Here is a 15,677-nt window from a genome sequence, read left to right as displayed (position 1 = left end):
GTCTGTATTTGGAAACAAAATGCACGTTTTAAAACTGCACTGTCTTAGGTAGATTCCATTCTGTTTCTCACTACCATAGTGTAAATACCAGGAATGTTTTGCCATTTCAAAATTTATATCACTACAAATACTTGCTCTTATCTACATCCTCATATGTTTATTTCAGGATTGTTGTTGGTTTTTGTTTTTCCCTTTAAATTCTGGCCTCTCTTCTAAGGATTAGAGGAGCATTATTTTAGAGTCCCTATGTTGGATGTAATTTAGAGCAGTACAACGTCAAACCCACTGACAAGATTTAGAGATTAATTTCCAGCCCTCTTGTGGTGCCTGAGAAACTCCTTAAGATTTTGAAAATGGCAACACTATTGACTCTCTAGTGCTAAAGATTACTTGTATCCATTATCCCATCACTGCAAAAGAAAAGTTTAAGTGAGGCAAATATCAATGTTGTTTTGCTTTATGGGAAAACCAGTGCCTAGGAAAAAAAGAAGCAGCAGCAATTTATAGACTAAGAAATAGTTTACCATCCATAAAGACAGTTTATACAGATATATCTCCCTCCTTTCAATCTCTTAGGATAACATTGCTGTCGCTAAATTGATGTTATTTGCATGGAAAAAATGGTTCAGTAGTTTTGAACAGTCACGTCTTAGCTCAGGTTCCTCAGAAGCAAACCACGAGTCACAGATTTGATGCTAGTGATACACAGAAAGAGAGCTTTGAATATGATGTATATGCTATTTGGATTATATTGAATGTTGGTAGAAAACCTTTTTTTCGTCAAGTATTTTGGCTTAAATGCATCTCCAAATATGTGTTTGCTACATTTTAACATAAGTGCATTTGGGGGGAAATTTAATCCATATGTTTCAGCAAGGTTACACATAAATCATCCAAATGTTGGTTTATTAGAGCTACATGATGTCTAAGATGCCTTTTGAGCTTTTTTAATAGTCCTTACATTCTTTTGTGAAAAGCAGTAAGTTGCCAAGAGTAAACAAATCCAACAGCAAAAGGTTCGAGTTCAGTTTGAAATGCTTAGCCTATTATTTTTGATTGGGTTCTGAACTTGGCAGCGCGCGTTCCCCGTTCCTGCCCGCAGGGCGAAGTGAAAACAATTTGAACACTGTATTTCCCAATTGGTTCATTGACATTCGAGAATAATGGAGTATAGACACAAATCAGCATGTTTGGCAGGTGAGTGATACTTACCATGACCTCAGAAAGTTACTTCCTCCAGGTTTGCCCAAGATCAGAGCGTGAAACGATGTTATACAGATTACGAAACCCAAGTTAGGACAGACGGCCTTGGAGGGACCCGTACTGGGGATTTATCCATTTCTCTTGTGCATCTTTAGGTGGAATGGTTGAAAAATGAAGACATAATTGATCCTGTTGAAGATCGGAATTTTTATATCACTATTGATCATAACCTCATCATAAAGCAGGCCCGCCTCTCAGACACCGCAAACTATACTTGTGTTGCCAAAAACATCGTTGCCAAGAGGAAAAGCACGACTGCAACCGTCATAGTCTACGGTGAGTGAGCTGTCCGGGTCTCAATCTAGTTCATGTCAAATTACTGTTTCTCATTTTAATTTAAAATAGCCAGGAGAGGCCCCTTTTTGGTCCCCATCGCCCCTCTCTCCCAACTTCTGGCTTCGACAGGGAGGTTTACCTGCTTCCCTGATACTCCTAGAAAGACAAGACTTGGACGTTCCTAGCCCTTGGCCAGTCCTCTTACGGGAAGATGAAGGAAATCGGCCTGAGGCCTGCACCGGAGCCGGCCGACGTGCTGCCTCTCCAAGCCCTCCTCTCCTCTGCGTACCCTGGACCACCCATCCAGAGCAGTGGATGATGGTGATGCCGAGGTAGCCTGCTCCTACTCACTCAGGAAAACTGGAGCTGACCTGTTCCCCGAACACATCAGAGCAACGCTGACTTCCTAGAATTTGCTCACACGCTCCATCAGGGGTACTTCGAGTGACTGCAAGCCCTGCTATCGCCGTGGTCCTCATCCTAACCGTGTGGCAAGGTCCAACAGAATGATTTCTTCCGGAAGCATCCCTTCCTCTCTCTGGCCTATAGCCCAGCTCATCTCTGACTGGGCCTAGCCTTTCTCCAGAAATACTCAGCAATTCCACACTCACATTGGCAGTAGCGCGTGATGCTTTTATTTCTCTGCACGCTCTCGTGCTCAGGTGTCTTCCATTCATTCGACAGGTATTCCTTCTACAGGTAGTTTCATTTCCCAGGCGGTGTGGTAAGCCCCGTTACCGACTGAGACCACTCTATGGATGTATTTCTCACAGTGGTGGACATTGAGGAGGTCCTCATATTCTTGATGACTTATCATGTCAGAGGTAACCCAACAACCCTGGGAAGTATTTTGAAGGTCTGCCACCCCTTAAATGATATGCCCATTGTCACACCACCCACTTAGAACTTAAGGAAGCTTTTCACAGCTGTGTTAGTGTTAAAGGACATTCCAGGGGCCTTGGGGCCTTGGGGCCTTGGGGCGACTCTGTGAAGGAGGGGCAGCCACGGGCAAGTATCTGGCTCGTGGGACTTCCTGCAGATCTGGTGGTGTTCCTCATGCCCTAAGGAGTTATGAGAAACAGGAGCCGCCACGATGTTCCAAAGGCTGAATATTGTGACGCTTTAAATCTCTCATTTTCATTACAAGACAGGTACATACTATATTTTAATCCTCTGAATACTCTGAGGCTTAATTTCCTCATCAGGATAATGGCTCTGTTAAATTGTAAGCAGTTGCCTCTCTTCAGCCACAATGAAATGATCCCTCTTTTTGTCTTTCTAAACTGGCTGAAGGACTTGATTAACAGCATTTGAAGTGCAGAAAAGAAACAGCACAGCACAGCCCATAGGAATCATAGGTAACTAATGACAGCCTCTATACATGCAAATCTCTTTTCCTAATGGATAGAATGCTTTCAATATCTATAAATAGAAGCTGAACATTGTTTTTTGAAAGAATCAAACACAAGGAACTTCAGCATTTTGAGTTCAAAAAACAGCATTGGACTAGTGGACAGGAGTCTTGTGCTCTAGGACTGGTTCTACCACCAATTGACCTTCAGTTGGTCACTTGACTGGATGCTAGGATCCCGTGTCTCCTCTGTTGAATGAGAAAGTAAGTCTAGGACTTTCACATTCCTTTTTTTTCTTTAGAAGTTTGTGTTTATTCATTTCTTGTTAAAATCTACCAGAGCAGTACACGTGTACTGTAATCCCAAATATTGGCTTGTCAGTGTGCTAGTAAGCAGTTTATACTGACAATTCCATGACATTTGGGTATTTTTTTGGTGTTTTTTTTTTTTTTTTTTTTTGTGACATTTGGTTTTGTAAAGCTGAGCAGGTTAGGTTGCTTTTTGGAACACTAACTGAAACTCAACCTATCAACCAGCTGTCCTTTTCATGGCCCCATAAAGTAAGATGTCCAAGACTCAGAGATGAGGCTCAGCAGAAGTCCACAGCAAAACATATACATCTAATGAATATTTCATTTTTAAGTCTGTTGTGTATATTTATTTTTGTTAGTATCGTTTTTAGATTGCAAAAATGTATCTGGTATAGAAAATTTTGGAAACACAGAAAAGGTCAAAGAAGAAGATGTCCATAATCCTGTCATCTTGTCATCCAGAAATAGCTTTCAAAAAGATTGATATACATAAGACTGGCATTTTCTATGCACAGATAAGATTTTAAAATAAGGGGTATAAATATATTTTTTACTTACAATGTAATGTTGAAATACTCATATATTATTAAATAGACTTCTGTAGGGAAATCCCTGGGTGGCTCAGCGGTTGGTGCCTGCCTTCGGCCCAGGGCCTGATCCTGGAGTTCCGGGATTGAGTCCCTGCATGAAGCCTGCTTCTCCCTCTGCCTGTGTCTCTGCCTCTCTCTCTCTCTCTCTCTCTCTCTCTCTGTGTCTCATAAATAAATAAATAAAATCTTTAAAAAATTTTTAAAAATAAAAAATAGACTTCTGTAGCACCGTTTTTAATGGCTGCCTACATGTCAATCATATGAACATGCATTTACTTTACCACTTTCCTATTGTTGAATATTACAGTTGTTTACAATTGTATATCTTTTTTACAGAAAATAACTCTGCAATGTCTTGTCTGTGTCTATATGTATAACACATTAACGATGATTTCCCTTTGCATGAGTTTCTAGAAGAGGAGATGTCAGCTGTATGAAGTACACCATATAAACACTTCCCCTATAAGGTGCTGCCTGAATGTCTAGCACTCCCATTTATGATCAAGAGACAGACACTTATTTTAGTTGTGTCAGGTTTTAACTACCAGCAAATAATTTTTGTTAGAAAGTGCTTCATTAACAATAATTTAATCTAAACTCACATTATTTAAGTACTAAAATATATCAGAGTATTTTCTAGAGGGAGATGTCCAGAGGTAAATAGTGAACATGGTGTTAGAATGTAGATTTTATGATCATACCTATACTGAACTCTCCATCAAACACCATAGCTAGCCTTTACATACAGCATGAATGTCCATTCAATCACAGAAACAACTTGCCAATTTAGTCAAATAGCTGCTCAATTAGTTTAAAATCTAGCAATATTAAGACCTTATTTTTTAACCAGGTTCACTGGATTAGTTAATGAAACTGACTAAAAGTCCTTAAAAGGTTGTGAAGTTTACATGTGCTAAAGAAAACTAATTGGTCATCTGCTATTATGAAAAAGCTACATGATTTCATTCCGTTCTCATGCTTCAGATCCACCTGCAGTCTTGGCATAATGATGTAAACATTTATTATTTGAGATAAGCTGTCAAAAACAATTTTTGGAGCTTGACTAGGTAAGGGGAATATATATATTTTTAAAGAACACTAACCAAGAGAAATAGAACACAGTTCTATTTACTTTTCTGAGTAGGTGAGTAAATCTGGGTAATTCATTTTATTTATCTCTATGCTTAGATTCTTCTGCTCTTTAATAATATTTGGAATGAAATGATGCCCTAGCTCTCTTCAGGCTTTGAAATGTTAGATTTTTTTGATGGTTATTTAGCAGGTGAGTTTTTCTTTATGTGTTGTGTATGGTTTGTGCGTCTGTGTGTGCATGAACGCACATTTAATCCACATTTTATATTTACCTCCTTCCAGTCAATGGTGGCTGGTCCACCTGGACAGAGTGGTCTGTGTGTAATAGCCGCTGTGGACGAGGGTATCAGAAACGCACAAGGACCTGCACCAACCCAGCACCACTCAATGGTGGTGCCTTCTGTGAAGGCCAGAGTGTGCAGAAAATAACCTGTACCACCTTATGCCCAGGTAAAAAAAACAGTGTTCTCGTTCCAAATGTGTCCTCCCATTCTAGGAGTACATTTTAGGGGATTTAAAAGAAGCCTTATTCTTGACCTGAATGTATGATAAACATTATTATTATCCATCATACCATTCAATGCTTACATTGCTGAGAAGTCAAGTATTACCCCGCATCAAACAGTACTTAACTTTATTACCCAAACATGCACAATAGAGTAAAACGGGAGATTAAACACTTCCGAACATAATCCCTATCTATTAGTCAACAAAACTGCTGGAGCCAAGATTATAAATTCTATAATTCAAGAGATTTAGGCAGCATGGAAAGCCACACATTTTAGGAATAACAACCCTTGATCTTCAGAGAGTCATGGAAATTATTGGAATTAAAACTTAGAAAATGTTTTAGACTTATATTTGTTATTTGGTGTCAGTTTCTGGGTGAGGGCAAATAAAACATTTGTAAAGAATTAAAAGGAAGGCAAAGCTTTGTGACACATGGCCTAATGGATTTTGAAATGACAATACAATCAGCCCTTTATTATCTGTACATGTTGGACACATATTTTTGTGAGTTATTTGCAGTGGTACCTATAGCGAGATTGCATCCTCCTGCCGCTGAGCATCTTTTCGTGCTGTCTCATATTGTCACTAGCTCTTACCCTAGGCAAATTAAAGGTAATATTTGCCAAAACTAAAACTAAAACCAACTAAAATGCTTAACTATATAATATATTAAAAAGTTAAGCTAAAATTATTTTGAAATAATCCATATATTTAGTGCATTCCATTGGGGTAGCTGTTATGTTGTCAATTTCATTATGCATTCATTTGTATTTTATTTTTTTATGATTTCAGCCTCCTTACTTTCTTTTATTTAGCCTTTGTTTTGTCTTATTCATCCTCTAATACACATTTTCTCAGAGAAGGGTGTAGGAATGAGCTGGAAGAGAAAAATACAATCTATATTTTATATTGCCAAGTGTCCATTTTCAAATATCGAAACAGTATCCCACACTGAATCCTTTGAGAGATTTTATGTAATAAATTTTGACACTTACCTAGATTTGGAAGTTCAGTATTTTACCCTGTACTCTCCTATATTTTATCTAAGTGTTGACTTCCACAATTAAAAATACATTGAGCATTTTGAGTTGAAATAGAAGTGTGTGTGTCTGTGCACACACGTGTGTGTGTGTGTGCACGCATGTGTGTGTGTGTGTGCATGTTGGGATGATCTAGGTCAAAGTAAATGTCTTTTCTCCAAATAGCTGGGAGTTGTTTCAATAGCCAACTCTAAATGATTGAAATATTAATACTGTCATCATTTTTTTCATATGGGCATGTTTATATCTCCATACATATTATACCTAATATATTTACACAATAATTTGAATATGAAATCATATAGATTTCCCAACTATGTAGACTACTAAAATTGATATAATTTCTATGAATATGGAAGTGTAAAATATTATGTATATTAGATGTTCAATAAATGATGTTTGGCATTGTTTTATATTGAATTCTAGATAATCATAATTAATCATGTATTTCAGGACATTTTTTTTTACTTAACTACTTTTTTAATATTCTTGTCCTATTTATGTAAGAATTTTTAGAGGATGCATTTTAAGCATGACTTAAGTGAGATTTAATGTATTTTTTTTAGCTTGTGTGTTTTTAATATATATTGTACATATATCAGTTCAGTATCATTGAGATTACTGACAAGCCAGCAACAAAACTTAGTAAGAAAGTAAGTCAATTCTAAATGACTGAATCACAGCAAAAAATTAGGAATCTGCGTAAATATTATTTGTAAAATAAAAATAAAAATATATATAATCAAATAATGGAATAGGATTATCAAATAACAATGAAAAATAATACAGTCATTTCAACAAAGCATTGCAAAAGGTCTCAACAGAATCAAGCAGCTTGAGTAAAAAAATAAAATAAAAAGTATTTAAGACATGGATGAATAGATGAATGAATGGATGGATAGACAGATAGATAAATGATAGATATGGATGGATGGATGGATGCATGCATGCATGCATGCATCAGTGAGTGGATAGACAGATTTCTTCCCCATTGTACCAACCTCTTCTCCATATCACCACATAGGTTTACTTGCGCTGTCCACATAACACTTAACGCATAAAGAAATCTTGGATCCATAAAGAGGTCCCCTAATTTTCAATGCAAAATCCAAAAGCTTCCCTTTGTAACAGAAAAAAAGGGCATCATTGTGATCTACTTTATGTGCCTCCTGGTCCTCACCAGCTCCTGGTGGACAACTTTGGTTTCTCTGTCTCCCTTTGAGTGATTCCTTGGGAGTCACTAGTCAGTAAGGAAACAGTCACATACACCCACTAAGAAAAGTTCATGGAGCCCTGATGATGTACATAGAGCACACTCACTTCCTGCAGGGTTATGACTGCAGTACTCCTTGATGAGGCATTTTCTTCTGTTTTCTGTTTTGTTTTATGTATACTTGATCTCTACTCCCTTCTCCCATCAAGTAGCTGTTTCTCCCTCTGACCTTATGCTGGTTTTTGTGTGTATGTGTGTGTGTGTGGCAGTGGATGGCAGGTGGACTTCATGGAGCAAGTGGTCTACCTGTGGGACCGAGTGCACACACTGGCGCAGGAGGGAGTGCACGGCGCCCGCCCCCAAGAATGGAGGCAAGGACTGTGATGGCCTCGTCTTGCAATCCAAGAACTGCACTGATGGGCTTTGCATGCAGAGTAAGTCAATTTGGGCAAACAAAAAATAGGTGCGAGGCCTAAGGTTTAACCATTTGAATTTCATGGAAATATTAGAGATAAAGAATTCTGAACAACAATTAAAAATGTAGTAATATGCCAGTGTACTAGCTCTGTCTCAGAATTGAAAGAACTAATCTCCCAGGAATCAGAAAGAATAATAACTGCCCAGTTAACAAATGACATATGCAGTATTGCTTTCTCATAAGCAAAGAGTGATTTAGTCATATCCATGGGGAAACTGTCACTCTTTCCAGACAAGGGAATCATTACTTAGTTTTATTAGATTGCATAAAAGGGCACCCTCAACTCATAGTAGAATCATATGACTTCGAAAAGTAGGCTATTTATTCTTAATTTGTGGCCATTACTGAACCAATGTCCATGAATGTAAGATACATATAAGGAACAGGAAATGGTCCTGCAGAAGATTGACCAATTTATAGCAAATGCTTAACGGGAGCACCTCCACAAACCCTTGAAAATGCTAGATTTGTGTTAATGTTTGTTTAAAGGAAATGATGTTAATAAAACAAAAATTTTATTTTATTTTATTTTATTTTTTAAACAAAAATTTTAAAAGTGGGTGTAGAAGATTGGCTCAGGAATATAATGGAAGTATAGGCTAAATATTCCCCATTTTTCATGACTTTTTTTCTTAGCTTTTCTTAATGAGATGGTAGTTTGATTTCCATATCGCAAACTTTTACCCCTTTAATTGAGGAGTCCTTAAGTATACAAAATTTACCACCTTATGTGACCATGGATTAAGGTAGTAAAAATTATTCTGATATCACACCTATTCATATGAATGGATCAAACAATGTGCTATCTTTGGATCTTCACTAATAGTGGCCAGATGTTGCCATTTATTATAACATATTACGAATTGCTTGCAGAACACAAGCAACTACATATATTTGTGTAGAATTATTTATATTTGTCACCTAAAAATAAAATATTTTACTTTCACCACATTTATGAAATTCTGTTTACCTTCCAGTGTCTATACACATAAGGACCTTTAAAAAGAAACCTTCCTTAAAATAAAAATAAGTAATTATACTTGCTGACAGAATAAAAATCCAACAGGCTTCTTATTTTTCTGTCCACAGTATGTTGCATTCTTTGAGAACTGACTGCTGCTGAGTGTAAAGCACAGCTTCTGGTTATGATTTTCAGACTGCTACTGTGTATCTCACCAAGTTTGTATTAGAAATGCAAGAATGAAAAGAATATAGCTGTTTTCCTAACCATTAATCCAGAGATACAGGATTTGTTCCCGTAGGCATGAGTTTGGGTTGAGGATTAAAATAAAAACATAGCATGCACCAAGTTATTCTTTTTTAAATGTTTTTATAATTTAATATTCTTCTTTTAGTGGTGACCAAATTGATTCATGTGGTCAAAAGGTAGCAATATTTGAAGTCTCTCTCTCTCTCTCTCTCTCTCTCCCCCCCCAACCCCCCCCCCCCCCCCGCCCCTCATCTCTCTCTCTTTCTCCCTCTCTCAATACTGTATTTCAACTTTGGGTAATTTAAAACCTCCTGCTTCTATTGTGCATATTTTAAAGTTCCCAAAGCAACCTATTTAACAAGAACTACAATGCTGCAAGATGGAACTTAGGGCCTTTAATTGGTCACACAAAATGACATATACTAAATTAAGACATTTGTCAAATACAAACATGAAATACTCAAATTAAGACTTCCATGACATAGCATCCCCTTAGCATCTAGTTTGTTTCTTATGTCACTAATAGAATTTTTCTTATGATTGGATATTTGCCAGTAATGATGTCACGAAGTAGTTGTATAAATCGGGAAGGGGTACAAGGCTACAACAGAGAGTTTTGTTGTTTTTTTTCTGTTTATTTTTTTATTAAGTCTCTTGTTAGGGCAGCCCTGGTGGTGCGGCGGTTTAGCGCCGCCTGCAGCCTAGGGTGTGATCCTGGAGACCCTGGATCGAGTCCCACGTCAGGCTCTCTGCATGGTGCCTGCTTCTCCCTCTGCCTGTGTCTCTGCCTCTCTCTCTCTCTCTGTGTCTCTATGAATAAATAAATTTAAAAATCTTAAAAAAAAAATCTTTAAAAAAAAGTCTCTTGTTAGACTGCAACATTTGAGTGTTTGGATTAAAACCAGTTAGTTCAAAAGCTATTTCCTTTTACAATTCTGATTTACTATCATAAGATCCCATACTAAGTCAGTGAACTCTTTCATCTGCCCTCCTAGGTCTACTCTCATGCAACAGAAAATTGTGACCTGTACTATTGATTTCCTCAGTGATAAAAACCACAGAGATAGATAGTGGTGCACTGTGTAATTATAGTATTTTACAGTGAAAGTTACAGTTTCTACTCACCAGTAAGCTGGGTCTTTCTTGCATAGCATTGCACCAAAGTTTTACAAAGAAATAGTACCACTCTTCGTCCTTATTTTGGAAAACAAAGGCCTTCTAATAGTGAAAGTACCCAACTTTGCAAGATGGATGTGGTCTATATTAAGAAATGGAATGGAGGTAGTAAATAGCCAGAAAGTTGCAATTGACAATTAGGGATTATCATTTAACATTTATTTACTTTAGGAGAATTAGTGTCTTTGATGCATTAATAGTCTTTCATTAATATTGCAATGTTTATCCCAAAACAAAGCTAGTTACCATTGAACCAAGTATACAATATCCCTGAAATTGTATTCATAGTTGAAATTTTATACAAATGATTGTGATATAAATGTAGACATATTGCCAGGTAGGAGAAATTCAGGTCAGTCAAATTCAGAAATCTAAATAATGTAGTGCTGTAGATTTTAAAAGGCAAATTGATACTTAAGAGCAATACAGTATGAAATATGTAGAAGATATTACTGTCAAGGGTTATTCAAGTAATGTGTCCAAAGCAGTCGTATTCAGGCACATTTCTTCCTTAACACCTCCCTCAATACAAATAATTCTGACTCAAAACAGGTAGAAATATTGGGTAAGATATTAAAACTTAAAAGACATATACACACATATATGGAGTGTATATATATATATATGTGTGTGTGTGTGTGTGTCTGAGAGAGAGAGAAAATGAGTCAAGTTTGAAGGAAAGATAGAGAAATCCTCAAATCCTGAAGATAAAGTATGGACTCAAAACTAGAAAGGATACCAGACTAATCCAGAGGAGTATTGGCCATGATGTAGCTCCTGGGGATTGGAAGTTAGAGTTTTTGTTTTGGCACAGAGGCAGAGACCCAGAATTTGCAAAGCCTGAGGCCAAGAGTTAAAATCTAGAGCTGTAAATAAAGCTGGATCTCATAAATTGCTGCTCCCGCTGTGAAAAACAACTAGAACATTTTTGTTCACCGACCCAGGGAAGCCACAGGAAGATTCATGGCAGAGAAAATCAAAATGAAATCTTCACTTAAATAAAATCTATAATAAAACCACAGTCCTACACCCAGATCTGCTATGGAATCTAAGATATAGTACTAATGAAATAAAAAAACAAAAATATATGTAATTAACCTAATTGGTGAAACTTCAAGGGTACCAAAAGAAGCAAACAATAAGCCATTCTCCTGAGTTCTTTCCACAACCTAAGTTCATTGATCTATGACAAAAATTTCCGACTCCTGGAAATGAGATTACAATATCTCACATCACCCAAGGGAACAGTCTACTGCAAGAGAGAGTGCACAGCACAGTAAGTGGGTTAGTTAGCACTCACATAACATGGATTCAGCAATCTGAGTGGGACTATACAGTAAATAAAAGTAAAAAGACAAACTATAAAAGGCATATAAGCACAAATGCAAGAATAGACTATTATAAAAAGGACAGACAGATTTGGAGAGAAATCAAATGGAATGCCTAGGAAGGTAAACAATTAAAAGTTAAAACTCAGTGGGAGGTTAAAAATCAAATCAGAGACAACTTTGGATAAAGCTGAAGGGAAAATTAGTAACCTGGAATGTAGATCCCATAAAACTTCTCAGAACACAGGAAAGAAAGATGAAGTAAGTGATTATGTAAGAGGGAGGTTAAAACATAATGTAGAATAGAATGAGAAAATACAGATTTGCTCAAGAGAGCAAAATTTATTTATTTTTTTAAAGAGATTTTTTTTTAATTTTTATTTATTTATGATAGTCACAGAGAGAGTGAGACAGAGACATAGGCAGAAGGAGAAGCAGGCTCCATGCACCGGGAGCCCGACGTGGGATTCGATCCCGGGTCTCCAGGATCGCGCCCTGGGCCAAAGGCAGGCGCCAAACCGCTGCGCCACCCAGGGATCCCAAGAGAGCAAAATTTAAAAGATTGTCAGACAATCAAAAATAGGGCTTACAATTCAAACTCTTACAGAGTAAACTACTAAAAATATAAAATAAAAATTGATTCTTAAAAAAAGAGAGAGAGGCCAATGAAGAGGCATAAAATGAAATGAAAATAAGATGGAACTAAATTATAGATGACCTTCACAGCATATGGGAAAGTGTGTTCTGAGTTAAAATTTTCTAATTTATGCATAGTGTTCAGTAAAAAAAAATAAATAACACTATTTGCATTAAATTCTCTTGAGGCAAGTTTACCAATTAAAATATTAAGACTGACTACACACATAAAAGATGGTTGTATAAATTCAGAGTAAGATTTTTAAGGGCAGAAAAGAAACAACAAAAACCCATGATAAATGAAAACAATTCTTAAGATGGCATATACCATGGATCATCATATGTGGGGAGTAATAATGTAAATCAGTTAAATTTACCTGTTAAAGGAGTTCAAAATTGTAGTAGAAAATCCCATTTTATACTCTTTAGAAGAGACATACTTAAATCCATAATTATAGAGAAAGATTGAAGGCTAAGAAGTAGAACTTAAAGTATACTTCAAACTTTATTTCAAAATGTCCAGTTAATAGCATTGACTATCTAATTAGGACATTATTAATTCAGTTTCATCTCCCATTATGCCTAAGTAACACATATCTGAGATTAAACCAATCATACTCGTAGTTTTAATTTAGGTTTTTGTTTTTCTTAGACTCTATAGTCTAAGAATATTCAATTTTCTATTGAGGAATTAATCACAACTTTTCTAAGTCATTTGCCACACTCTCAGTTTTGTGTTTAAGACACCTTTGAAAATATGTATGGTTCCCCAGGGCCAAATGAAATTTTAATCGAAAGTCTTCAAGGGTTTCTTACAAGATTATTGGATATTTTAAAGTCATAATAATGCTAAATGTTAGCAAATGTGCAAAGTGAAGTGTCTCGTATTTTGCTAATGGGGATACAAATTTTTATGATTGATTGGGGAAGCAATTTGACAATCTAAGTTAAGGGCTTTAAAATTGTTTATTCCCTTTGGTCCAGTAATCCTACTCGAATGAATAAATTTTAAGAAATTAATATAAATGCCTGAGAAGATATATGCCAAATATGCTCTACATTCTTTGTAATTTATTATAAAAAATGAAAAACCTGAAAGTCCAGCATTAGAGCAGTGGTTAAGTAACAATATGGCAGTTACATAAGGTGGAATATCATATAGCCACTAAAATGTTTATGATGGTTTAACATGGAAAATCAGAATATGGGTTTACACATACATTTAGTCACAACTATGTAAAAGTAATCTTAGGAGAAAGATGAATAAAATGTATGCATTTATTTTTGGCTAGGAAGTTTGCAAGTAATTTCTTTCTTTTTCAGTATGCTTTTTATTCACCATGTTCTTTATACTTGGCTTTTCATTATGCTTATAATTGTAAATGACTTTCTAAAAAAAAAGATGTTGAAGATTGGCTAGAACAACTGTATGATCCTGGAAACAAGAATCTTGGGATTTGAGATATAGCAATAACACTGACTTGTCCTGGAAAATTGGTCCCATTGATTCAAATTAGATTTGATTCAAATTCGATTACCAAAATAGTATTTGCATAAAACATTTGCAAAAACCCTAGTTGCATAAAACCCTGGGTGGAAAGAGTTGCTTACAGCCAGTAAGTCAAGGGTAGATATAAGAGGATTTCGAAGACATGGGGATTTGGAACTGAGTTATAGTTTTGCATTATTTCCCAGTTGCCTATTATATACATATCACTCTGTCCTTGCAAGCATGCTTATTCTTAAACTGTTTGATGAATTGGATTCATTATGTGATACTGTGTAATTTCATTTGTGAAACAAGGTCATGGTCTTTAAGCAATTTCAGAAGCTCCACTAAATTTTTTAGGCCATCCATACACATTAGTTGATACTGAAGTATAACATATATCATGTATATGTTACATTGGATATACACTCATTGGCCTGAAAAAGTAGTTCCTACATTGGAGACCCTACATTCAAATTAAGAACTTCAAAAAATTCACTAGAATGTATTATTAAGGAAGACATCAGAGTCAATTTTTGTCCCAGAAAGAAGTTGGACCTTTTTAGTTTATGAGCACATTGTTAATTTTAAAAAATAAATTAAAGAACTGGAGACTTTAGGTATGCTAAATGGTATAGATTGCATCGAACAAGAAAGGGTACACGACTTGGAGTGTTTTTCACTATCGAACATAACTAAAAACACATGCCTAATATGAGAAATTTAACAGATTTCCTCATTTTTACTTAATAATACTACAGAATAGTGTATATTATTCAGAAGGCAGTATTGGAAGATCCATTATGCATTATGCTGTCTGACCATTTAGGCTTCTTTATATCGCTTCTAAAATTATATAAAAGCAGTCCTTGTTTCTACAATACAGTTTTGAAATTGGATTTCCATAAAATGGTTCCAGGCATAGAGAGAGAGAGAAGCCGGGGGTGGGGGCGGGGGAGTTATTGAGAGAACAATGGACACAGAGAGAGATATAGACAAAGAAAAAAGCACTTGAAAACCTCCAAAAATGCTAAGCCAATAACTATGTTTACTTTTTATGTTGAAATACAATATTACCAAGACCTAAACCTTTTAACTTTTATAATCTCTGTGATGAATTTCTGGTAAGATCTATTTTGCTGTGGTTGGCTTAATCCATACTGAACTCTTCTTCTAGAAAACAGCAATCCAAAACTACATATGCAGCCTGGCCCAAAAGTGGTGTTTTATATGTATTTATGAGTATACTCAGATTATTACATGACTGCAGCTATTGCTGTGCACTTTAGTGTTTAATCCTATTCGAAGATTAGAGTCCCACACAGGGATATGTTACAGTTCAAATCTGAATTTAGAATTACTTCTTGCTGAAGATGGTTTATGCCACAGTAGACAAATTAAAAATAACAATTTACAAATAAGAACTGCCTGGAATTGTGTCTGCATCAGTGAACTTCCTGACTTTGGGAAATTAAAATGTTATGCAGTCTGCAAATTTAGCACTCTCCTCACATTAAAAAATTTGCACGTCACATAGCTCTTCCATTAATTCTCACATACAGAGGAAGTGGCACAACTCTGTGTAAATTGTGGTGTGGACACACTGCATACCAGGACCCCTGGAATCCTAGGTGCATTTAATGTGGGGAAATAATTTACCTTACAAGTAGTCTCTTCTTGACTTGAGAATGATGTGTTTATAGCTGCCGTGGT

General features: G+C 36.1%; 1 protein-coding gene across 3 annotated transcripts in view; it reads left to right on the top strand.

The window, feature by feature from the left end:
• UNC5C (unc-5 netrin receptor C) overlaps nt 1-15,677 on the top strand; it is a 351,352-nt gene that overhangs the window by 275,905 nt on the left and 59,770 nt on the right. For all 3 annotated transcript variants that reach the window (XM_072810537.1, XM_072810536.1, XM_072810538.1), the window contains 3 exons: nt 1,359-1,539; nt 5,167-5,334; nt 7,917-8,081. In XM_072810537.1, coding sequence (XP_072666638.1) covers nt 1,359-1,539; nt 5,167-5,334; nt 7,917-8,081 — 514 coding nt within the window. The remainder of the gene's footprint in view (nt 1-1,358; nt 1,540-5,166; nt 5,335-7,916; nt 8,082-15,677) is intronic.

The sequence above is a fragment of the Canis lupus genome, chromosome 33, assembly GCF_048164855.1.
Source record: "Canis lupus baileyi chromosome 33, mCanLup2.hap1, whole genome shotgun sequence".
NCBI lineage: Eukaryota > Metazoa > Chordata > Mammalia > Carnivora > Canidae > Canis > Canis lupus.
The sequence above is the reverse complement of the archived record's forward strand: the minus strand, read 5'-3'. Positions and strand labels throughout refer to the sequence as shown.